Source organism: Heterodontus francisci, chromosome 13 (assembly GCF_036365525.1).
Source record: "Heterodontus francisci isolate sHetFra1 chromosome 13, sHetFra1.hap1, whole genome shotgun sequence".
Lineage (NCBI taxonomy): Eukaryota > Metazoa > Chordata > Chondrichthyes > Heterodontiformes > Heterodontidae > Heterodontus > Heterodontus francisci.
In genome coordinates, this window is record NC_090383.1 from 20,761,053 (window position 1) to 20,786,593 (window position 25,541).

General features: G+C 41.9%; 1 protein-coding gene across 4 annotated transcripts in view; it reads right to left on the reverse strand.

Moving 5' to 3' along the window:
* The window catches only part of stxbp5a (syntaxin binding protein 5a (tomosyn)), a 216,033-nt gene that overhangs the window by 189,139 nt on the left and 1,353 nt on the right, over nucleotides 1-25,541 (reverse strand). For all 4 annotated transcript variants that reach the window (XM_068044510.1, XM_068044511.1, XM_068044509.1 and 1 more), the window contains exons 2-3: nucleotides 25,395-25,492; nucleotides 454-535 (exon numbers count right to left, since the gene is read on the reverse strand). In XM_068044510.1, coding sequence (XP_067900611.1) covers nucleotides 454-535; nucleotides 25,395-25,492 — 180 coding nt within the window. The remainder of the gene's footprint in view (nucleotides 1-453; nucleotides 536-25,394; nucleotides 25,493-25,541) is intronic.

The window sequence follows — 25,541 nt, forward strand, 5'->3', positions numbered from 1 at the left end:
AAATTTGGACAGTATAGTGTGCAGGGCTAACAGATTACACATTATGTCCAATGCACCCATAGTTCTGTACATTTAAAAGTAAATAGAAAATCCCAATTCAGTTCAACTTCTGTTGTAGTAAATACAATGGGGGAACATACAATCCATAATACATCACAAATTAAAAGAATATTGTAAAAATTACTTCCGTTCATTCACAGCAGCATTTTTAAAAATAAATTTATATATTTAACACAAAAAACATCAATTCAATCCTGTTGGTTAGGTTTATGATTCTTTTACCTAAGCTATATAATTTAAAAATCTATTTTAAAGACTGTGACCAAAATTCCAATTAAAAATTAATCTTGTCTAATGCATTTCAAAACCACACAGGGTTAAAAAGATGAAAGAAACATTCTGAACTTTTTCAGTTCCTCTGAAACCCCCGAACAAAACCCCAAAACAACTAACCTCATTAATCAAAAACTGCAGTTGGATCACTCCTGCAGCACTGTCATGCTGGCAGTAACACTCCACCCCTGGTCGTCCAAAGCTGAGAATTCACATGGTTAAGGAAAGTTAGCGTTGCTCAGCCATCCAAACTCAGGATAAACTTGCTGAGCCATCAGATAAACTACAGTTCTTACCACACACGCAAACTCTGCAACAGTGGTTTCAATAGCATGAGATTTACACTACACACCTCCTACACAAAGTCAAAGTTACATGGACTCTCAGCCACGAGCTCCGATGGCATGGGTCTCGATGATTGGGGTAAAAATTGGCTTTACCCAATGTTGATTTCTTTTCCTTTCATTTTTTTTCTTCTTTTTAAACTCTGAGCAGAAGGCAATTCAGATGTAAACCCCTGCCCCACCCTGTGAATTCAGTTTTATTTTGACATAATAAAGGAAAATCACGAAACCTGCAGTAAAAGTTAATATTCCAGAGATAAATTATCCGATGGAATCCTATCCAAACTCTGACATATCTATATCTCTTCTGTATCCTGCTGTTCATCTCCAGTTTTTTCATCATTTTTTAAATTTTCCCAATATAGGGGTTCAGCAGACAGCAGCTGGAAGCAACTAAATAAATAGATGCATTTTTTTAAGCTTGTTGCTCACAAAATAGCCTTGAACTTGGAGTTCGATTTCTGGTACTAACTATTGTCTCACTCGAATGTAATGACTAGTTTGTTCATGACTGCACAGATTTGCTTAATATATAGAATCTCATGAATGAAAGCTTTTAAAAAAAAAATCACATGCTTAATAATAAGGATATATGGCGGAGATAGCTGTAATACTGTTAAGCAACATTTTTACTATGGCAGTTTAAGATGCAAGTAATTGTTTTCCTTTCCCAAAAAATCATTCCAATTATCTGCTACATCATGTCAGCTTTGCTCAGTGGGTAGTACTCATGCCCTTAGAAGGTCATGGGTTCAAGCTTCACTGCAGTCCTTTAGCGCACAATCTTACACAATCATATTGACGCAGTACTGAGGGATACTGCAGTGTTTGAGGTGCCATCTTTTGGATGAGAAGTTAAACTGAGGTACCGTCTACCTGCTCCAGAAGACATAAAAGACCCCACTGTTCTCAAGGACAAGCAGGAGAGTTTGCTTTATGCCTTTATCCCTAAACTGTCAAATAGGTTATCTGGACATTTGTATCATTGCTGCTTGTGTGACCTTGCTGCAAATTGGCTGTCGTATTTGCCTACATTGCAAATGTTCCCTCTCATCCAATGTTTTACAAAAAATTATACAATCACAGCCACTGCATTTCCTTTATCTGTTCTTTGTCAATTCAATGAAGAACTCTCTAAGGTTGCTTAAGCACAGCCTGCTTTTAAGAAATCCATGTTGACCAGCCCTGATTAACTTGTTTTTCCAAATGCTTATTGGCTTCATCTTTTATTGTAGACTCCAGTAATTTACCAATAACCAAAATGAGACTAACTGGCTTGTAATTTCCTGACTTATCCTTGAACTCGCTCTTTGAAGAGGGGAATCACATTTACCACCCTCCAGCCATCTGTCAGTTTTCCTTCCCACAGAATTTTAGAAAATTATCAGAGCCTCTGCTATTTCGTTCCAACTGTTCCAAACCCTGATGGTGGTTCTACAATCCTATTAACCACCTTATCTGTGATAACTGAAGGAAAGTAATTTAGTACTTCTGCCTTTCCCTCACTCTTCACAATGTCACCTCCATCTTTTAGTGGCCCAAGTTGCCACTACCTCAACTATCCTTACCAGAAATGCTCCTATTTAACAGCTCTTAATTCTTTTTGTTCATTTTTACAGCTACCCTCTCGTCTTGCCTAATCTCTCTGCAGTTTTCCTGTATATTCTTCATATTCCTCCCAGCTTTTTTTATTACCTGCCTAAAGTGCTAAATGCCTTAGTTTAAAACTTTAATATTTCAATATTGAATCCCACCCTTTGATACACATCCTGTTCTTCATTGCTGGAATACACTTGATTTGTACTCTTTTCATTTCCTGTTTAAAAGAAGAAAAAAAGACTTGCATTTATATAGCACTTTTCACAACATTAAGGCATCCCAAAGTACTCCACAACTAATTATGTACTTTTGCTGCATCAAACGCAGCTCACTTGGTAGCACTCTCACCTCCGAGTCAAAGCTTTGAACACATCAAAGACCTGACGAACAGCAATGAGATTTTGGTTGCCAGATAAACATTGGCCAGAACATCGGGAAGAACTCCTCTGCCCTTCTTTGAATAGCACTAAGGGATCTTTTACATCTACCCTTGGGGGCAGATTGGGCCTCATTTTAACATCTCATTTGAAAGACAGTGCAGTGCTCCCTCAGTATTGCACTGAAATGTCAGCCCAGATCCATCTGCTCAAGTCTCTGGAGTGGAGCTTGAACCCACGACCTTGGACTCAGATGATGGTGCTACCACTGAGCTAAGGCTGATATCAAAGATTTTCCACTAATGTTCGGTTCTGTGATAAATTTTCTTTCCAGTTAATCTGAGCACAGTACTTTACGAATCAGATTATAAAATGCTTTTTTCAGTCAAGTACTCTTTTTCATTCTTCCATTGAACCTCAATAAGTGATTTCTGCTTCCCAAATGTTGCCCTACTTTTAAGTCACCTGCTAGCATCCCTCATCACCTGGAGCTTCTTTCAATCTTTCTTCCTCCTCATTACTGAAATCCTAAAACGGACTTGCACTGGAAAACAGCCACTCACAGAATCGTTACAGTGCAGAAGGAGTCCATTTGGCCTATCGTGTCCGCACTGGCTCTCTGAAAGAGCAATTCCTTCAGTTCCATTCCCCTGCCTTCGCCCTGTAACCCTGCACATTCTTCCTTTTCATATAACAGTCTAATTCCCTTTTGAATGCTTCCATTGAACCTGCTTCCACCACAGTCTCAGGCAGCGCATTCCAGACATTAACCACTCACTGTGTGAAAATGGTTTTCATGTCACTTTTGCTTCTCTTACCAAATACTTTAAATCTGTGCCCTCTCGTTCTCGATCCTTTTACGAGTGGGAACAGTTTCTCTCTATCTACTCTGTCCAGACCACTCATGATTTTGAATACCTCTATCAAAACACCACTCAGCTCTTTCTTCCTCTCCATTAGTTCAAATCCTCTCCAACATCTAGTTTACTTCCTTCTGAGGATATTGGACCTAGCTCTATATTGTCAATATGGCTCATTGCAGTTGCTATACTCTGCATGCAAATGGATGTGCAAATATATCACCACCACAGGAAATGTGTGGCCATATTACACTTCTTCTAACTACTTAATCACTTGCTGTTTGAACATTTGGTGACCTTAGTCCAATTTCCTGCCTTCTCTCAACATACCTGACCTACACCACCTGAAGATACATCATCCAGTGTGGCCATTCTTAATGCATGAGCCAAGACTATGCATATTGGAACATAATTCAATGTTGGTTAAATGATTTGCAAATTTATCCAAAAAACCCATCAAACCCACTTTGCTTCACACCAATACACTCACCCATATTTCAATAAACAGTAACTTACTAGTCATGAAAAAAGCGTCAGTACAATTTTTTAAACTGTCAAAACCTTTGAAAAGTATCGATTCATCTTCCTTTCACAACCATTGGTTGACCCTGAACAAATCACCTTCTCCGGAACGCTGTTCTAACCCAATAGTGCAAGATTCCTTTTCTAATCTCTCACCTTACTTCAATCTTGTAAATGTTGTACTCATGTCCTCTGGTCCTGTGTTTGTTCTTACTTAAAAAGGTTGCTTACTTGAGCCTTTGCTGTACTTTCAGATCAGATCCTCAGTCAGCCTTCTTTTCTGCAGCTGGGAAAAGTTTAATAGCTTCACCTTTTCTTAACAATCTCCTAACCCCAAGAATCATTGCTGACAATTCTCTCAAGCTTTTCTACTGCATCTATTTCCATTTTGAATCTGTGCATTATACTCCAGATCGGTGTTCACCACTGATCTGCACCAAGCTCATATAACTTCTTCTGATATGTAATCCAGTGCCCTCTAGATGTAGTCCAATAGCCAGTTTGCCTCACTGTTAACTGCTTCACGCCGACCAGATCAAAGATCACTTGCAAATCCTCTCCCCTTCAGTCAATATCAGTGGGAATCTTTTTGATGTCATCCTTCCCTGGTGTTTTAATGGTGTTGTCCCTTCAAAGGGAAGCACTTGCAAAACAGTGAGGTTGAGCCTTTCACATCAGTGGAATATTTTATTTGATTCTTGTGATTTTTCTGCTCTCATTTTTTTGTTTAAGTAACAGTAATGGACAAATAATCCTCCCTGGAATTTTAGGGTTCCATCCCTTTTATTAAAAAAAATGTGGGAAGAACATATGATAGGATCTGTGTTTATCTCAATCACACCAGCCCATCTTAAAATAAAGTCCTTTTGTGTTACACTATTATCTGTTTCCATACATGCGACCGTACATTTTTCCAAGTTAAAATCCAACTGCCCTACCACAGGCCATTAGTCCAAGACTCTCTGAAAACACACAGCCTGTTGACTCATTCCCAGCTCACATAGCTTTGCAACACCATTTAACATTAGTAGTCTGCAAAGGTCCAAGAACAATTATGGGTGAAAGTCCATTGGTGATTTCTCCTGGACAGATCACCTTCCATTCAATTCCAACTTCAGTCTTCTACTGCCAATTCAATTAATTCATACATCATCTATTCCATAACTCTAAACTTTTCTGTTCTCCCATGAGGAACTTTGTCCAACACCATTTGACAATCTAAGTGAACCACATCTACTGGATTGCCTGACACACCAGCTTAGTTGCCCCCCTCATTGAATGGTAGTAGGTTTGTAAGGCATGGCCTATTGCTGCCAAACTGTGCTGACGGTTCTCAGCACTTATCCCATCTGATCCAGGAGCATTATGGATAATTAATCCTTCCATTTTCCACACAGCACATCCTTTACTAACTTCTGTAGGTGACAATTTCACCCAGATGACTGTAATTGGAATTTATTTGTCATCTTTTGTGAAACCTGATGTGAAGAGCCCATACACTATATTTGCCATACCCTGATCATTTGGAACAGTTTTACCTATCCTTCAATAAACACACCGTAATTTTTAAATGCATCTCATGTCAACATTAGTTTTTCCATGGTGAATTGGGTGAGGCTGTATTACATAATGACAGGAGCATGATACCATGTAGCATGAAATGTATGAGATAAAATAGTAGTGCTGCACCTAATATGTACTGTATTATATAATGCTGGGCCATCAATTTAAAATCAATGCTGAGAGAGGAGACATTTCTTTACCCTGAGGGTTGTTGGAGCATGAATACTTTAGCACAGAGAGTGGCTGAATTAGCCTGTTGTACCTTTCAAGAGAAAGATACAGAGCAATGGGGAGCGCACAAGGCAGTAGGATTAGATTTGGTCTGCACAAGCAAAAAGCCAGTACAGACATTATGGGCCAAATGGCCTCCTTTAGTACTGTAAACTGCTACGGTTCTACCATTCCCAGGAGTGTTATACCACACAGCAGTGTGAAGCATTATATTGTGTAATGCACTATTACATAATAGTGTTATATTGTGCAACACAGTGAATTACACTGTGCAGTGTATTATAACATAATACGGAAACGTTATACCGTGTAACTCAAGGTATTAGATACAAGAGCATTACATGGTACGTTATAATAATAAACGGTGTTATACTGTGTAACACAGTGTATATTATTATTCAATATGGAGCATTATACAGTGTAATACACATGGGATTAGTGAAGGTGGCTGGAATATTGCAGAAATGACGAAGACTGATTTGTCCAAACACTGAGGGAAGGTTCACTGGATGGCTGGACTGTGGGAACATTGAGGAAAAGGCAGTCACTGGAAGTACCAAGATGCATCGAATTTTGTTTGGTCCGGGCTGGCCTGCCCTGGAAACAATGAATAGACACCAGCTAGGAGTACAGGTAGAGATGACATGTGCAGGCAGAGGTAACTGGGGTAAAAGAGCAGAAGTATGTAGGCAAAGGTATTTACCTGTGAAGACACTTCACAATCTCAATTGTTACAGTGCAGAAGGCAGCCATTCGGCCCATCGTGTCGGCACCGGCTCTCCAAAAGAGCAATTCACTCTGTTCCATTCCGCCTACTCCTCATAACCCTGCACATTTTTTCTTCTCATATAACAGTCTAATTCCCTTTTCAATGCTTCAATTGAACCTGCCTCCACCACACTCTCAGGTAGTGCATTCCAGACCTTAACCACTCGCTGCATGAAAAAGTTTTTCCTTAAGTCGCTTTTGCTCCTCTTACCAAATACTTTAAATCTGTGCCCCCTCATTCTCCATCCTTTCACAAGTGGGAACAGCTTCTCCCTATCTACTCTGTCCAGGCCCCTCATGATTTTGATTAGATCTATCAAATCACCTCTCAGCTTTCTCTTCTCCAAGGAAAACAGTCCTAACTTCTCCAATATATCTTGATAACTTAAGTTCCTGTAACCATTCTCGTGACTCTTTTCTGTACTCTCTCCAATGCCCTCACATCTTTCCTAAAGTGCGACGCCCAAAACTGGACGCAGTACTCCAGCTGAGGTCGAGCTAGTGTCTTATACAAGTTCAACATAACTTCCTTGCTCTTGTACTCTAAGCCCCTATTAATAAAGCCCAGGATACTGTATGCTTTATTAACTGCTCTCACAACCTGTCCTGCCACCTTCAATGAGTTTTGCACATATACACCCAGGTCCCTCTGGTCCTGCACGCCGATTAAAATTGTATCCTTTATTTTCTATTGTCTCTCCATGTTCTTCCTACCAAAATGAATCATTTCACATTTCTGTGCACTGAACTTCATCTGTCACCTGTCTGCCCATTCCACCAACTTGTCTATGTCCTTTTGAAGTTCTACACTATACTCCTCACAGTTCACAATGCTTCCAAGTTTCGTATCATCTGCAAACTTTGAAAATGTGCCCTGCACATTTTTAAATGGAGAGTGTGCCAGAGAGGAGAGAGCAGGAATAAGTGCTGTCATTGCAGCTCTTGGGAAGAGCCAGGGGAAATATCAAGGGGAGATGCTGGCGCAGTGGTAATGTCACTGGACTAGTAATTCAGAAGCCCAGGCCTAATGCCTTGGAGACACAGGTTCAAATCCCACCATGTCAGCTGGTGGAATTTAAATACAAATAATTAAAAATCTGTAATTGAAAGCTAGTTTCAGTAATGGTACCATGAAACTATCATTGATTGTTTTTCTGCTGTCCTTACCTGGTCTGGCCTATATGTGACTCCAGACCCACAGCAACGTGGTTGACTCTTAAATGCCTAAATGCCCTCTGAAATGGCCTAGCAAGCCACTCAGTTCAAGGGCAATTTGGGATGGGCAGCAAATGCTGGCCTTGCCAGCGACACCCACATCCCATGAATGTATACAAAAAAAAACAATTTCAGTGCAAAATCCTGGAGGTCTAAGTAAAATACGTTGTTTCCATATTTTAAGCCACCTTCGCTCACAGCAAACTTTTGCAACATAAATATCAAACTCTCAGCCTTTCTCTTGCCCAATGTTTCCCTCTCCTCTGCCCATGCTTCTTTTTCCTCGACTGACTGACTGTGTCTCTCTCGCCTCACTTACTTTATTGTCGTGTTCCTCTCTCTCCCTCACCTCATGAGTCTGAGCTTCTCTTTCCCTTCATGTGCAATGCTCTCCCACTCCCTTTGTGTCTCTCTCCATTTCATATGCCTTTCCCTCCACTCCATGCAAGTCTCTCTCCCCCTTCACTTCATGTGACTCACTCTCTCGATCTCTCCTCTCCAACTTTGTCTACATCTCTCTCTCTCTCCCACACCTCCCACCATTAATCAGAGTGCCAAGCACTGGATCAATTAATGGGAAAGAAAATCAAAGAATGGAGGTTTCAGAATCCTGGGACAGAGGCAAATAGGCCCAGACTGAGTGAGGACGGCAGGTTTCCATCCCTTAACGGCATTAGTAAACCAGCTGGGTTTTAACAATTCAACAGTTTCATGACCACTTTTACTGATTCCAGCTTCTTATTCCCAGATACTTTTAAACTGAATTCACATTTGCAAACTGCCTTGGTCATAGAGTCATTTATGGCACAGAAGGAAGCCATTCTGACCGTCAAATGTATGCCGGCTCTCTACAGAACTGTTCAGTCAGTCCCAATCCCCCGCTCGATCCCCGTAGCCCTGCAAGTCTATTTCCTTCAAGTCGTCATCCAATTTTCTTTTCAAGTCATTGAATGTCTCCACTTCCACCAGCCTCGTGGGCGAGTTCCAGGTCACTACTACCTGTTGCTTAAAAAAGCGCTTCTTCATATTCCCCCTGCATCTCTTGACCAAAACTTTCAATCTGTCCCCTAGTCATTGTACTATCAGTTAATGGGAAATTTTTCCTTGTCTAACTTATCTAAGCTTGTCATAATTTTGAACATTTCTATTAAATCTCCCCTCAATCTCCTTTGTTCGAAGGAGAACAACCCCAGTTTTTCCCAACCTAACCTTGTAACTAAAATCCTCCATCCCTGGCATCATTCTGGATCTTCACATCTTTCCTGAAGTGTGGTGACCAGAACTGGACGCAATACTCCAGTTGGGGCTTAACCAGAGCTTTATAACGGCTCAGCATAACTTCCCTGTTTTTGTACTCGCCTCTGTTTATGAAGCCCAAGATCTAATATGCTTTACTAACCACTCTCTCAATATGTCCTGCCACCTTCAAAGATTGATGCACATGCACCACCAGGTTCCTCTGTTCCTGCACATTCCTTAGAACTGTGCTATTAAGTATATATTGCCTCTCTCTAATCCTTCTGCCAAATTGCATCACCTCACACTTGTCAGTATTAAATTCCATCTGCCGCGGCATAGAATATAAGAGCAGGGAGGTTATGATGGAGCTGTATAAAACGCTAGTTAGGCCACAGCTGGAGTACTGTGTACAGTTCTGGGCACCACACTAGAGGAAGGATGTGATTGCACTAGAGAGGGTGCAGAGGAGATTCACCAGGATGTTGCCTGGGCTGGAGCGTTTCAGCTATGAAGAGAGACTGAAAAGGCTAGGGCTGTTTTCCTTGGAGCAGAGAAAGCTGAGGGGGGACATGATTGAGGTATACAAAATGATGAGGGGCATTGATAGATTAGATAGGAAGAAACTTTTTCCCTTAGCGGAGGGGTCAATAACCAGGGGGCATAGATTTAAGGTAAGGGGCAGGAGGTTTAGAGGGAATTTGAGAAATAAAGTTTCCGCCCAGAGAGTGGTTGGAATCTGGAACGCACTGCCTGAAGAGGTGGTAGAGGCAGGAACCATCACAACATTTAGGAAGTATTTAGATGAGCACTTGAAACGCCATAGCATACAAGGCTACGGCCCAAGTGCTGGAAAATGGGATGAGAATAGAAAGGTGCTTGATGGCCGGCACAGACACGATGGGCCGAAGGACCTGTTTCTGTGCTGTATGACTCTATGACTTCTCTGCCCATTCTGCTAGCTTGTCTATGTCCTGTTGCAGGTGGTTCATATCCACACTGTTTGCCACACCTCCAAGCTTAGCGTCATTAGCAAATTTTGAGATTCTACTCTGCATTCCAAGATCAAGTCATTTATATACGGCAAAAAAGTGGTCCCTTGAAGAACATCACTGTCTACCATCCTCCAGTCTGAAAAACAACCATTTACTACGACTTAATTAAAAGCAAAATACTGCGGATGCTGGAAGTCTACGAGAAGGGTCACTGACCCGAAACGTTAACTCTGCTTCTCTTTCCACAGATGCTGCCAGACCTGCTGAGTGAATCCGGCATTTCTTGTTTTCATTTACTACGACTTGCTGTTTTCTGTCCTTATGCCAATTTTTTATCCAATTGGACACTGACCCTATTCCATGAGCCTCAATTTTGTTAACTAGTCTTTTGTGGTACCTTATCAAACGCTTTCTTAAAATCCATACAAACATCCACTGCATTCCCTTCATCAACTTTCTCTGTTACTTCATCAAAAAATGCAATTAGTCAAGCCTGATCTGCCTTTTACAAATCCATGCTGGCTATCCTTAATTAACTCGAACCTCTCCAAGTGTATGTTGATTCTTTCCCTGATTATTTCTAAACCCTTTCCCACCACTGATGTTAAACTAACCGACGTGTAGTTGCTAGGACTATCCTTACACCCTTTCTCAAGTGTGCCACATTTGCCACTCTCCAATCCTCTGGCACTTCCCCTGTAACCAGTGGAGATAGGAAGATTATGGCAAGCCCTTCCTCTATCTCCATCCCTTCCTTTAGCAACCTGGAATGCAAGCCATCTGGATCAGGTGACTTATCTACCTTAAATATAGCCAGCCTTTTTCAGTACCACCCCCCTCAATTGTTACCTTCTCCATTGCCTCTACTGTCTTCACTTGTACCAATATTTTGTCAGATTCCACTTCCTTAGTGAACGCAGGTACAAAGCACTCATTAAGCATATTAGCCTTGCCCTGCACCTCTATTCCACTTCTTACTACCCGCTTACTATTTAAATGCCAGATGATGATTTTGGATTTCCTTTTATGTTGAATGCCATTCTATTCTCATATACTCTCTTTGCCAGTCTAATTTTCCTCTTCACCTCCCCTCTCAGCTTATTGTATATGGCCTGGTTCTCACTTGAAGAATTCACCTGATATGCATCATAAACGCTTTTTGCGACTTCACAATTTCTATCTCTCGTCAGCCAAGGAGCCGTGTTATTGATTCCCTCAACTTTCGCCCCAAAATTTGAACTCTCAATCCACCAGTCCAGTAACAACCACACTACCGTACCCTTAATTTACACTATGAGGAGGAAGAATAAATAATGTTCAGAACTAAGTCAAATTTGAAGAGGCTCTAGTGCTCTGGATAAATATGAATAAAAGTAGCGGAGTTTAGAGGTACGTTTAAGAATATTGACATCACTAGAATACAGAATCAAGGCTGATGTTAGATAACGGCCAAGAGCTGGAGACAGGTAGAAGAGATGCATCATCAATAAGGAATGTCACAGAAACTACAGATAGGGTGCAAGGGATGAACTTGAATCAACAGACAGAAATCAGAGATTACAGCACAAAGCGGTATTAACACAAACCCCATTTGCCTTCTATACTCTTCAAACCCTTAACCAATTCCCTTTTCAATTATGTTATAATCCCAGTCTCAATAGCATCTTTTGATAAAATATTCCCTATTCCAATACAAAGTGAATCCAGACAATGCAGCAGCCCGCTGACGTCATCAGTGCACTCCAGGCTGTGCACATGTACAAACGGTCTCCTGCAGTGAGATGATGCGCATAGCCTACATCTTGCCTTGCCAGAACTAACTGGGACATGTGCAGGAAGATGCTCTCGTTCTGCAGCCACTGACTCTAGGCCTCTCGCTCCTCTTTCCCCCCACCCCACATAACCCCCCGCTCACCACCCCCAGGCTTTCCAGCTGCTCGCTCCCTGCCCAGCCCACTCACTCCCCGCTTTGCAGCCATTCGCTCCCCGCTTCCCACCCCCCATCCCTCCAGACGCTAGGTCTAGGCTACTCGCTGCACCCAAAGAAGCAAAGTGGGCAGCGAGGAGCGACGTGACGATGTAGGAGCGAGTAGCCGAGAGGAGGGAAGCTGCGTGTCCCGCAGCCTAGAACGAGCATCTGGAGGGATGGGTGGGGGAGGGGGGAGGGAGCAGGGATCAAGCAGTTGGAAAGCGGGAGTGGGGTTGGAAGCGGGGAGTGAGCAGCCGGAGAGTGGGATGGCACTAAAACCTCACAGAACAGCCATGTCGGAAGTGCTGTCCTTCTGATGAGACTTTAAACAGTGCAATGTTCTGAGTATCAAACATGGCCATTGTGTGCTGAAGTTAAAGTTGTTTTTCTGTGATAAATTGAGTAGTGCCATCTTTAATAATGTGGTCTCCTCTACACTGGGGAGACCAAACACAGACTGGGTGACCGCTTTGCGGAACACCTCCGCTCAGTCTGAAAGCATGACCCCGAGCTTCCGGCTGCTGGCATTTCAACACAACCCCCTGCTCTCATGCCCACATCTCTGTCCTGCGATTGCTGCAGTGTTCCAGTGAACATCAATGCAAGCTCGAGGAACATCTCATTTACCGATTAGGCATGCTACAGCCTGCCAGACTGAACATTGAGTTCAATAATTTCAGAGCATGACGGGCCCCCATTTTACTTTTATTTTTAGTTATTTTTTCTTTTTTGTGTTAATTTTATTTTAGTTTGTTCAGTTTGTTTCTACTGTATCTACCTAGTTTTTTTTCATGTTTGTGCTTGTGGCTGTTCAGTTTTCAGTCCATTAACACCCTATCTGTACTAATGCTTTGTCTTTCAGCACACCATTAACATATTGTTTGCCTGTGCTCCATGACCTTCTGGTCAGCTATTCTGTGATCTTGTTCTATCAACACCTTCTCTTTTGCTATCTCTTGCCCCACCTATGCTTTACTTGCTTAAAATCTTTTACATTTCTTATATCTGCCAGTTCTGAAGAAGGGTCACTGACCTGAAATGTTAACTCTGCTTCTCTCTCCACAGATGCTGCCAGACCTGCTGAGTATTTCCAGCGTTTCTTGTTTTTATTTCAGATTTCCAGCATCCGCACTAATTTGCTTTTATTTTAGTGCCATCTTTAATCCTGGCGGCTGCCTGAACGTCGCAGACAGTGACCTTTCAGTGGAACAGGCTGCATCCGCACATGCGCTAGTACAGCGCCACCTAATGGTTGTGTTGTCAGCAAAAGCAGCCATTCCAATAACTGAAAACATTGCTAATTTTCCGTTTATTCTTGTGACCTCTTGTTACCAACTTGACAACCATTGGAAGCAATCTTTCACTATTTACCCTCTCAACAAGTTTCATCATTTTGAAACCCATTAGATTCTCTCCATCCTTAACCTTCACTTCACTGTTCCAGTGAAAAAGTCGGATTTTTTAAGCCTTTGGAACCATTCTAGTGAATTTTCAGGGTACCCTTTCTGTAACTTTACAATGGAGTGCCCAGAACTGAACACACTACTCCTAACTGTGCCTTAACTAATGTCTTCAGCAACTCAGTATCACTGCATTTCTTTTATATATAAAACTCTGATCTCCTATTGTCTTTTTTACAGCCATTTTTACCTGCCTCTCGCCGCAGATCCCTCTGCTCCACCACTTCATGCCCCTACTTAATATTCAACAACAATGTAGATCACTATCCTGTCCAGCAGATTCCTTTCAGCATGCTGCAACTGTTCCAATTCTCCACATAATACAAGTTGCCTCCTCCATCTCTAGGTGGCCCCTCTACTCTTTTTTGATTATCCCTTTACTTATATGCTCAGAAAATCTCTTACCTATTGTGTGTCATGCTGACCAGTTGTTTTTCATATCACATCTCAGCCTTTCTGGTTTCTCCCTTTTTCCCTTCCCATCAACAATTCTCACTTTTCTTCAGTATTATTCCACTACATTGATCATGTGCCTCTTTAATGATAATTTTTGCCCTAGCCTATTAATCCACGGACATTGTGCTTTTACTCAATCAAAACCTATTTAATCTGTACCATACACATCTCATATTTAAATATCTTCCACTGCGGGTTCACTCTTTGATCTGCCATTTCATTTTTCCAAACAATTAACCTGGGTTTGGTCCTTTTCCATCCCACTAAAATTAGCTCATTTCCCGTCCAACCTGTTTATCCTGAATAAAAGCAAAATACTGCTGATGGTGGAAATCTGAATCAAAATCCAAAAGTTATTGAGTTCATTAACTCCAAAACATGACCAGCCTTTTTTAAATATTTTATTGTCCAAGGACAGCTTTGTTATTTAATCTCTCCTATCAAACACCTTCCCCTTTGTTCTGTCCCCCACCCCCTCACTTGTTTAAAACCTAATTCTTTTCTAACCTTTGCCAGTTCTGATGAAAGGTCACAGACCTGAAACGTTAACTCTGTCTCTCTCTCCACAGATGCTGCCAGACCTGCTGAGTATTTCCATACTTTCTGTTTACCTTGAACGCCTCTTTTTCCTTATTTTCAGTTTGACTCCAATCAGGTTATGGTCACTGCATCCCAAATGTTTTTCTGTCTTCTAGTCCCGACTCACTTCTTCAGTTAGCTTTGTTACCCAAAAGAAAACCTCATACTGCACCTCGATGCTGCTCCCACTATTAGGTAATCTGTAACTCACCACTAATTTGGTAACAGATCCCTTTTGACTCAACTCAGATTCATAACAATCAATAAAAACTCTCTTCTCTAGGTCTGCAATTCACCAAGATCTGAATGATAAGAGCAACAAAGTATGAATTGGCAACAACTACAGTCTGTCAACACAAAGTAAGCAGGTGGATGGGGAGCTGTTCAATCTAAGGAAGGCTGCAAAAAATGGTCACATGCTAATTAAAGAGTTTCAACATACTGGAGGTTGAAGAGACAGATGAGGGGGTGATCAGAGAGGGGTGTCATCCAAGAGTAAGAGGTAAAAAAAATACACACGGATTTTCTGACATAACCCCTAAAGCAAGTGGCTGGAGCCAAGGTTGTGTTGAGTTGGCACTTGGTGACCCAACAGAACTAGTGGGTGCCTGGAGGCAAGTGACTGTCCATGATCTGGTGACTGGAGAATCATTAAAATGTCACTTTGGAGTTTTGCAGAAACTGAATTAGGAAACCAGACCTCAAAAGAAAAATGGAATGACTTCAAGTCATTAACCAGGACAGGGAAAACGGGATAAAAATGAAAATCGTAGCTAAAACTAGAGCAGTGGTTTACTAAGATTGGATAGAACCTTAAAAAAAAGTGCTTTATAAATGATAAAAGGAAACAAAAAAATGGAGAGAATCATGACTCATACAGAAGCCCAAGTATTGAAAAAGTGAAAGAAACAAAAAAAAAATCAAAGAACAGGGAGTCTACTGAAGGATAAATTGCGTAAAACTACTCTAAGTCATCAGGATATGACAGATAGACTGAATGGGTTCTTCACTTCAGGTTTTACAAACTCCAGCACATATAGAAGCACAGGCAGACATTAGTAAAGGATGTCCTGTGCAGAAGATAGGATTAAATGTCCATTAGCCTCCCAGGCCAGATGGGCTTACTCCTTGAAATTAATGATGCTTTGACTAATATTTTTCTGAACTGCAGATAGTCATGTTGAAATATTCAAAATAAGAGAAAGACACAAATTATAGTTAGGTTAATTTCATATTGGGAACAACATTTCGAAGGACTGCTGTAAACGAATAGCTAGAGCACAGGTACTCTAGGAAGCATTCAGCATGAATTAGCAGTAATAGGCCAAGCCTTACATGCCTACTGATATTCATTGAGGAAGTAACTGAATAGAAATTTTGCCTATTTGGATTGATTGGACATGAAACAGAAGAGAGGGTGGTGATAAATGGAAAACAAACTGTGCCAAGTCTGAGATTACCTATTTGGCCCAGGAAGAATTTCAGATTAATTTATATAATTATATCACTGTGAAGTTTAATCCTGCATAGCAAGGGGTTAACTCACATCTGATTCATGCACTGGGGGGTGGGTGGGAGAGCATAGTTTAGGTTGTTGGTCAATAAGCCAATCCTCGACAGAGCATTGAAGAGCCAAAGATTGAGCTTTCTAGCTCACACTCGCTTACAATGGAAAGGCAGTCTGCCCGCAGTTTGAATGAAACGGTGAGACAGAGAACTTTTTTTCAGAAGGTAGTGCCAGCCAGTTCAGAGAATACTATTTTGTAACGTGAAGCTGGACCTAACTTACCATAATTTATTTTTGGATGTTACTGGAGTGATAGGAAAGAGATAGAATTTCAATGAAAACTCTTATTCTCCGTTATATATTTTGATTTTTAAAAAGTTTGTTAGTTTACAACTGGCCTGTAACTAGAATGCTTAATAATCCGCTTTCCAGAAGCTAGGCAAATGCAAATGGGGCACATGAGCGATCACAGAACCCAATACACACAATGAGGGATCTTACGGTCACATTCCCTAGGTTATATCAAGAAGTAACCAGATACTGGGAAGTACAAATACACCCCTGATCATAGGGGATGCAGGGTCCATTTACAGGGATAACCAATGAAAGCAACAGAGTATCTAGTGCAGACCCAAAACTGGTAACATTCGGCCAGAGAGAAAGTGAATAGTGTACTTCCACAAGAATCTGTGTATGGACCCTTGTTCACAATATTAGTGAATGAAACAGTATTAAGTGCGTTGTTGATACAAAACTACATGAGCAAATAAAAAGGAGAAAGATTATATGTGGAGCACTTGGACAAATTTTACTGGTTGAGATGGGGCAAATCGATTAAAATGCTGAACACGAAAGCATCCTCTTTAATCGCCACTGGCAAACTTAAAAGCAGAATTTGGGAGTCATCAATCTATGTTAATTAATGTACTAAAATCAGTACGTCAAGCACACTTGAGCATCACACTCCAGACATCACACTTTGTTACAGATGCAAATGCCAGGTCCTTGATACACAGCTTGAAATTGATGAGCATATTCCAATCTGCAAAGTTCTTTGACCAAACAACAATGGCTCTTGTCTAAAGGGACACAGATCCACAGAATACAATGTGCGTTGCAGAATCTAACATCTGTACGAAACAGCACATCATCCAACTGTGAACCATACATCTCTTATGGAGATCTCTGCACTCCTCCAATTCTGGTCTCTTACACATCCCCGACTCCCTTCACTCCCCCACTGGTGGCTATGCCTTCAGCCAAGGCCCTAAGCTCTAGAATGCCCTTCCCTAAATCTCCTTGCCTTTCTTTCACCCTTTAAGATGATCCTCAAAACCTACCTCTGACCAAGATTTAGATCATCTGCCCGAATATCTCCCGATTTGGCTCGGTGTCAAGTTTTTGTTTTATAATGCTCCTGTGAAGTACATTAGGATGTTTTACTAGTTAAAGGTGCTAAAGAGGTACAAGTTTTTGTTGCTGTAGTATACATTACAAATCCTAGTTACACAACATATGACACTCCAGTGCAGTACTGAGGGAGTGCTGCACTGCCAGAGGTGCCATTTTTTGAATGAAATTTTAAACTGAGGCACCATCTACCCTCTTGGACAGATATAAAAGATCCATGGCACTATTTTGAACAAGAGCAGGAATTCTCTTTGATACCCTGATCAATATTTATCCTGTAGTTAATACCTAAAAAGACAGATTATCTGCATTATCACATCGCTGTTTGTGAGACCTAATGGTGTGCAAATTGGCTGCTGCGTTTCCCTACATTACAATAGTGACTATAGTTCAAAAAAATTCAGTGAGCTGTAAAGCACTTGGGGACGTCCCAAGGTCGTGAGAGGTGCAATATAAATGCCAAGTTCTTTCTTTTTGTGCTAAAAGGAGATGGGAGGGTGTTAAACTGGTATAGTCAATGAAAGGCACTTTTATCTTATACACTTTAGTTCCCTATCCCAACATTTATTTCTACTTTAAATTCTCTTCCTCCTCGTGATCATTCTTCAACCCCTATTTATCTATAATTCAAGATGTGTCACCTCCTACAAGACAATTACAGATGAGGAAAGCCATTGACCCATGGGTAATTCATCCATCCAGAAATACCCACTGATCAGAAGCTAATTACAGAACTCTTCACTTCTAACTTGAATAAGGTTTCATTTCCTTCCTCCACATTAACATCTGTTCCTGCCCTGTTCAACCCAATTTCCTCAACAATTTGATGCACTCCCAAAAAGCGTGGCAGATATTTACAAACACTACTTGATTAGCTGGGCAGCTACTATTAGTCACAAGAGCGAGCAGAGGTTGAGAAATTTATTTCTGCAAGAAATTAAGAGCAAGGAATAATTTGCAGAGCGACTGAGACACAGACTAAAGCATATTTTCCAGGAAAATATGAATATTCAAAGCAGAGGAAGATACAGTGCCATGAGAGAGGCCAAGGCAGTGAGATTAGATTTGGATTGCAGAGAGATATAATGGCTTGAATGGCTTCCTTCTGTGCTACAAACTTTCTACTTCAAAAATTCTATTCACATCTTTCAAAAGATCAAGAATGACAGAGTACACAGGTTTAAGTCCCTCTGCTTTATCTTCCTGCTATGTCATCCTACCTTTCAGTAATTCTTCCCCAAGTCTTCAACTGCCAAGTAAAAAAACACGAGTGGCCTCTAAACACTAGACCATCCCCAGCCTTTTCCATATTTACAACCATGGCCTTGCAAACATATGACCAGCCAAAAATCTCACCATTGCAGGGACGTCCTGCAATTACTTGCTGTCACACAGCACCTTTAAAAGTACAAAAACTCCTAAGGTGCCTTACAAAGTTGCAGCAAGAGAAAATGAAGGTGACAGATGCACAAATAACTGCTCCAGCAGCTGAGGTGGGCAATGCTGCAGAAATGAATATATGTGGCGTTGTTGAAGAATAGGATTTTGGGTTTGAATTTCAACTCAAAGTTGAACATCACACAGATTGCAAATTGGGCCTCTACAGCCCAGGTTTGTAGATGAGGAGGGAGTTGGAGTGAATAGCAAGAAAACAAGGGCTTTGGTTTTCGTGATATTCATTGAAGGAAGTTGCAACTCATTCACGATGATGCCGGACAGGCAATCTGATTGCAGAGAGGTGATCATGGGGTTGAGAAATGTAGAGGTGGTCAAACTGGGTGTGATCAGCAAAGATATGGAAAATGATGGTGTGACATAACAGGAAGCCCATTTGGACAGACTCAAACAGGGGGTTTCAGGAGAGATGAACAGAGTGCTGGGAGGTAATGACATGCTTACTTTTTCTTTGCTCCCCAAAGATGTTCTGACTGTTCCTTGTAGCATCCTTATGCTAATCAATGCATGGATCCTATTTGATAGCATTATTTCCAAGCTTGTCTTTATGCCCAGTCATTATTGTTGTCAAATCCTTGCCTGCTCTCTATCCTCTCCATTAACAGCATTTCCCACTGAACATGCTCTTCATGTATTTTTCTGGTCCCAATTCCTAGGTATGCATCACATATGAACCTTTCAGAGTATCGCATCACTGGACAGACAAACCCTATGTCCCCAATTCCAGTACACAACAACTGCAACTCCTTGATTACCAGATATTCACAATAGGCCTGTCTGAACTCCAAGTCTAGTATACACAAATCTCTGCTCCTATTTAGCAGTGGTGGATTGGTAATGTCACTAACCTAGTAATTCTGAGGCCCAACCTAATGCCCTGGGGACAAGGGTTCAAATCCCACCACAGTAGCTGGTGGAATTTAAATATAATTAATTAATAAAAATCTGTAATGGTTCCATGAAACTATCAATTGTCGTAAAAACCCATCTGGTCACGAATGTCCTTCAGGGACGGAAATCTGCCTGGTCTGGCCTACATGTGACTCCAGACCAACAGTAATTTGGTTGACTCTTAACTGCCCTCTGAAATGGCCTAGCAAGCCACTCAGTTGTCAAGGCCAATTATGGATGGGGCAACAAATACTGGCCTTTCCAGCGATGCCCACATCCCATGAAAGAATAAAAAAATTCACTTTCACAATCCTGATCTACAAGTATGTGCAAACTGCTGAGAATCTTGAAATATCCTTTAAGCTTAAAATCATCTGGTTATTCACAACGCTCTTGGGTAGCACTTGGCACCCCTCCCACTTAGGCTGTCACAGTACATTCCAACTCACCGTTCCTTTGCTGTTGGGCATTTTCTTGCTGATTGATGGGAAGTAGGTGCAACCTTCACCAGGTGGCGGAGAAAGCAAAAAAGAGGGTGGGAGCAAGGGAGGGAAAGTAACAAACGAAGGAAGAGTAGGAGAGCAAGAGAAAAAGAGATGCAGGATCATCCGACGTGCTTGTGCACCTCATAGCAGCCAGATCCAAACCTTAGCAAAAACTTGGCAACACACACTCTCATCTCCATAGTCTTTGGACTGGTGAGGCAGGGGGTGAAGAGGAGTTGAAGGATCAGTAAGAAGGGAGAAAAAAAGTGAAGGAAACAAAAGGGACTTTATAAAGCAAAAACAGAACATGCTGGCCATACTAATATACGTCAGGCCTCTCCTACATTTAAATCGGGTTTATTATTTCTCCTACCATCACCATTAAATCAGCACCTAAAATATCAAAGCCTATTTAAACCAGATCTGTAGAGGTACTGTGTATTGAATGTTATTTTAATTTGCATAATCCTGCTTCACTCTTCCCCCAAAATAGCTTCAGTTAACATTGAAGGTTGATGATTTTAATAGTTTATCCCGATATTAAACTGAATTTTCTCCATGTAATTCTAACACTATAATTAAAACTGAATTTTAAAAAGCGAAAGCATGGTGGACAGTCCGAAGTGCAAAGAGAGGTGTTAGCTACTGGTCAGCCTGGACAGGTATCCTCCTAGTCTGTAATAAATAACTCATCTGGATGGTGCTACGTTAGCCAAGGACAACAGGGAAAGAACTGAAAATGGCCCATGTTCCCAAGGTAGGATGAAACATGCACAACATGCTTATGATTGCTATCCAAACATTTACTGGAAAGTATGCATGTACTGTCTTGCGTCACGACAGGGCTGTCAACAGTCACAATCCATGCTCGTTCTGGAAAAAAAGTATACCAAAGGCTGCCTCGATCTCCAAAATTGTGGCCTGGAGAGGGCCAGCGCCCCTGGGCCTCGAGCCTGTCGCCTCTGAGATCCAAAGTCCATGCACCTGGGACCCAAGCATCCCACGCCTGAAAGCCCAATGAGACTCTGCAACCCTGAGCCCTGAATCCCTAGGAATCAGTGGCCCAATGGCACTAAAACGCAGCAAAAGTCAATGCCCCCAGGTCCCACACCCAGTGACTCCAAACCTCAGTGAGAGTCAACAACTCTGGTCCCAAACCCCAGCAAGCATCAGTGCACAAAAGGCCTGAACTCGAGTGCTTCTGGTCCAGGCGAGAGTTAGTGCCCCCCACACCCCCCCCACCCACCCCGCAAGTCCCAAACCCCATGCCCCCAAACCTTGGTCGCAATCAGTGCCCCCTCAGGAAAAGAGAAAAGGCAAAGTGGGAAGCCAGACTTTATTTTAAATCATGTTACTCCTAAATGAGGCAGTTGACTAGTTCAGAAAGTGCTGGAAATACTCAGCAGGTCTGGCAGCATGTGTGGAAAGAGAAAGAGTTAACGTTTCAGGTCTGTGCCCCTTCATCAGAACCATTGTATATCCCCCGACCTATACTAGGGGCAATTTATAATGGCCAATTTACCTATCAACCTGCAAGTCTTTTGGTGGTGGGAGGAAACCGGAGCACCCGGAGGAAACCCACGCAGACACAGGGAGAACTTGCAAACTCCACACAGGCAGTACCCAGAATTGAACCCGGGTCGCTGGAGCTGTGAGGCTGCGGTGCTAACCACTGCGCCGCGGGGCTCAACAGGGTAGATGTTGAGAAGATGTTTCCACTAGTGGGGGAATCTCAAACTAGGAGACATAATTACAGAATAAGGGGGCACACATTTAAAACTGAGATGCGAAGGAATTTCTTCTCTCAGAGGGTGGTGAATGTTTGGGATTCTCTGCCTCAGAGAGTTGTGGAGGCTAGGTCACTAAATGTATTTAAGGAGGAGGTAGATAGATTTTTGAAATCTCGGGGAGTCGAGGTTTAGGCAGAGCAGGCCCGAAAGAGAAGTTGAGGACTGGGACAGATCAGCCATGATCTTATTGAATGGCAGGGCAGGCTTGAGGGGCTGAATGGTCTACTCCTGCTCCTATTTCTTATGTTCTTATGCTATTCCAGCATCCGCAGCATTTTGCTTTTATTTAGTTGGCTAATTCATTTGCCTTAGTGTGGAGTACCTTCTTTTAAGAATAAAAACCCAACAGTTGTGGAACTGTTTTGGCCACTTCACGGAGAGCCAGTAGAAAGGGAACCTGGATCAGATTAAAAATCAAGATCATCAGAAGAAAATAGTTGGCGTCAACTGGTCGTGAAGGAGGAGAGAGAAACCATCTGACATGCAGTGAATGTGGGAAAAATATATCACAAATTAAATCAAGAAAGGTTACTTTACTAAGCAAACAAAATTAGTGATGAGGAACAATCTCGGAACTAAGCAATGGGAATAGAGGACAAACAAAAGACACTGAATGACTTTAGTTTTAGACAGGCTAGGATGAATAATTTGCTCAACATTGGAAATTTCCAAAGAATAAATGACCTTTTTTTATACACAGGTAGTGGGTGCTCTTGAAAAAGAGCATCATAAAATTAACTGAGTTTTTTCTTGTTAGGAGTTGAATCATGTGGGTGGGGATGGTTTCAGTTTTAAATATTAAAAAGCGATAAGATCTATGATATGGATTTTTCAATCACAGAAGATATCAGAAAAATCCTAAGAGTGCAAGTATTGATTGCACATGGAGCCAAGATGCTCAGTGTCATAACTAAACTTTGGCCAACACATCAGGACGCCGAAAATGACAACTCTGTAATGGCCAATAAAATGCCTTGCATTTATACAGTCCCTTTAACAACAACAACCTGCATTTATATAGCATCTTTAAAGTCGTGAAACATCCTGAGGCGCTTCACAGGAGCATTGGCAAACAAAATTTGACACCACACAGAGATATTAGGACAGATGACTGAAAGCTTGGTCAAAAATGTAGGTTCTAAGGAGTGTCTTAAAGTTAGAGAGGTAGAGGCGGAGAGTTTTAGGGAGGGAATTCCAGAGTTCAGGACTCAGCAGCTGAAGAAACGGCCACCAATGGTGGAGCAATTAAAACCGAGGATCCTCAAGAAGCCAGAATTAGGGGAGTGCAGATATATCAGAAGGTTGTGGGGCTGCAGGAGGTTACACAGAAAAGGAGTGGTGAGGCCATGAAGGGATTTGAAAACATGGATGAGAATTTTTAAATTTAGGCGTTGCTTAACTGGGAACCAACGTAGGTCAGCGAGCACTCTGGTGATGGGTGAACTCGACTTGGTGCAAGTTAGGTTATGGGCAGTAGAGTTTTGGACAACGTCACATTTACGGACAGTAGAACATGGGAGGTTAAAAGGCATGGATGGTGGTTTCAGCAACAAATGAACTGGGGCAGAGCCGGAGCCAGGCATTGCTTCAGAGGTGGAAATAGACCGTCCTGGTGATGGCGAGGATAGGTGGTCGAAACCTCATCACAGGGTCAAATATGATAGGGTGCAAAAAGTCTGGTTCAGCCTCAGACAGTTGCCAGGGAGAGGAATAAAGTCAGCTGCTAAGGAGTGCAGTTTGCAGTGGGGCAGAAGACAACGGCTTTGGTCTTCCCAATATTTAATTGGAGGCAATTTCTGCTCATCCAATACTGAATGTCAGACAAGCAGTCTGACAATTTAGAGACAATGGAGGAGTTGAAAGAAGTGGTGGAGGAAGAGCTGGCTGTTGGTAGCATGCTTGCGTTACCTGGCATTGTAATGATGTTGATGAGGGGCAGTATATAATGATGCAGTAAAATGTCCCAAGCCACTTCACAGGAGTTATCAAACAAAAACTGACACCAAGCCACATAAGGAGAAATAAGGACAGGTTACCAAAAACATAGTCAAAGAAGTAAGTTTGACAAAGCTTCTCAAATGAGGAGAGAGGTAGAAAAGCAGAGATACAAAAGCAGAGGGGTTTCGGGAGGGATTTCCAGAACTTCAGGCCTTGGCAGCTAAAAACACAGCCATCAATGGTGCAGTGATGAAAGTCAGGGATGCACAAGAGGCCAGAATTGGAGGAGCACAGAAATCTGAGTCATTTGTAGGGCTCAAGGATGTTACAGGTGTAGGGAGGGGCAAGCCCATGAATGAGATTTTTAAAAATTGAGTTCAGCAAGTAGAGGTGTTGGGTGCATGGGACTTCGTGCGAGTTAGGATACCGGCAGCAATAAACAGGTTTCTGAATTAATTTATTGCTGATCCTGTTCCTCATTACGCCACTCTCACACCCCTAGTTCCCATTTAACTACACAACCAACACACAAACTGATGTGCTACCAGTTTAGTAAAAAAAAGTATGGTCAATGACAGATATTGTATGACTGACAACCAGGATCAACGGCCAAGAAAATGAATTCAAACTACACTAAGGTTTCAATAATCCCAAAATACAATTCACACTTTAAAAAACTGGAATGCACAGCAACATTCCACTAACATAGGCCATCTTCATGCTGTAAATGTAAATGCACCAATAGCACAACATTTGGGGTACATTATGTAAAACCACATCAGAGGAGAAAGATTGTGAATAAATTCTGCAGTCACAGGTGCAATGTTTTGTCACTTTTTAAAAATAAAAATGAGATGGCAAACAAAGCAATGCACGCACAGTTGTAAAATATAACAAGCTACAATGCACATGTTCCATGGAGGGGGGCAGCTGTATCCAGTCAGATGGATAGATAGATAATGAAGCAAAAAGCATGTGACCAACCAGAACTGAACTGTCAGAGCTTGTATATGCACAATACGGAACATGCAAAAGACACAGGCCCCACAGCTTAAAGTCTGATAATTAGAATCCATAATAAATGCAACATGAGCAAATCGCAGACTAATTGCTACACAACAGATTAGCATGGAACTAACAGAAAGACACAATGAAAAGCCAAATGGCAAGGAATTACCTCCACTGACTGATAAACCAAAAAGGGTATCGCCTGCACATCTTCATTGTTGTACCAGGAGAAAAGTAGCATGTCAATGGTCCATGCACCATTCAAAGCCATCACCATGCCAAGGAGGCAGGGGGCACATCGTGCCTGGCCAGCCTTTCCAGTGGGGTAGAGCAAGGTGCCAAGGACATTGCATGCGGCAGATGGAGCTCGACATTATTTCCTCCAAAAGCGGTTAAAGGATACAGTCGCAAAGATCCAGATTGGGTTCCAATCGCCAGGATTTTCTGCACTGGATCGAAAGCCATGGCTGAAGGCTGATATGGAAATCCATGACGAACCGTCTGACACAAGCAGCAGCAGAAAAACCCAGGTACAAGAGGGAGAAAATGG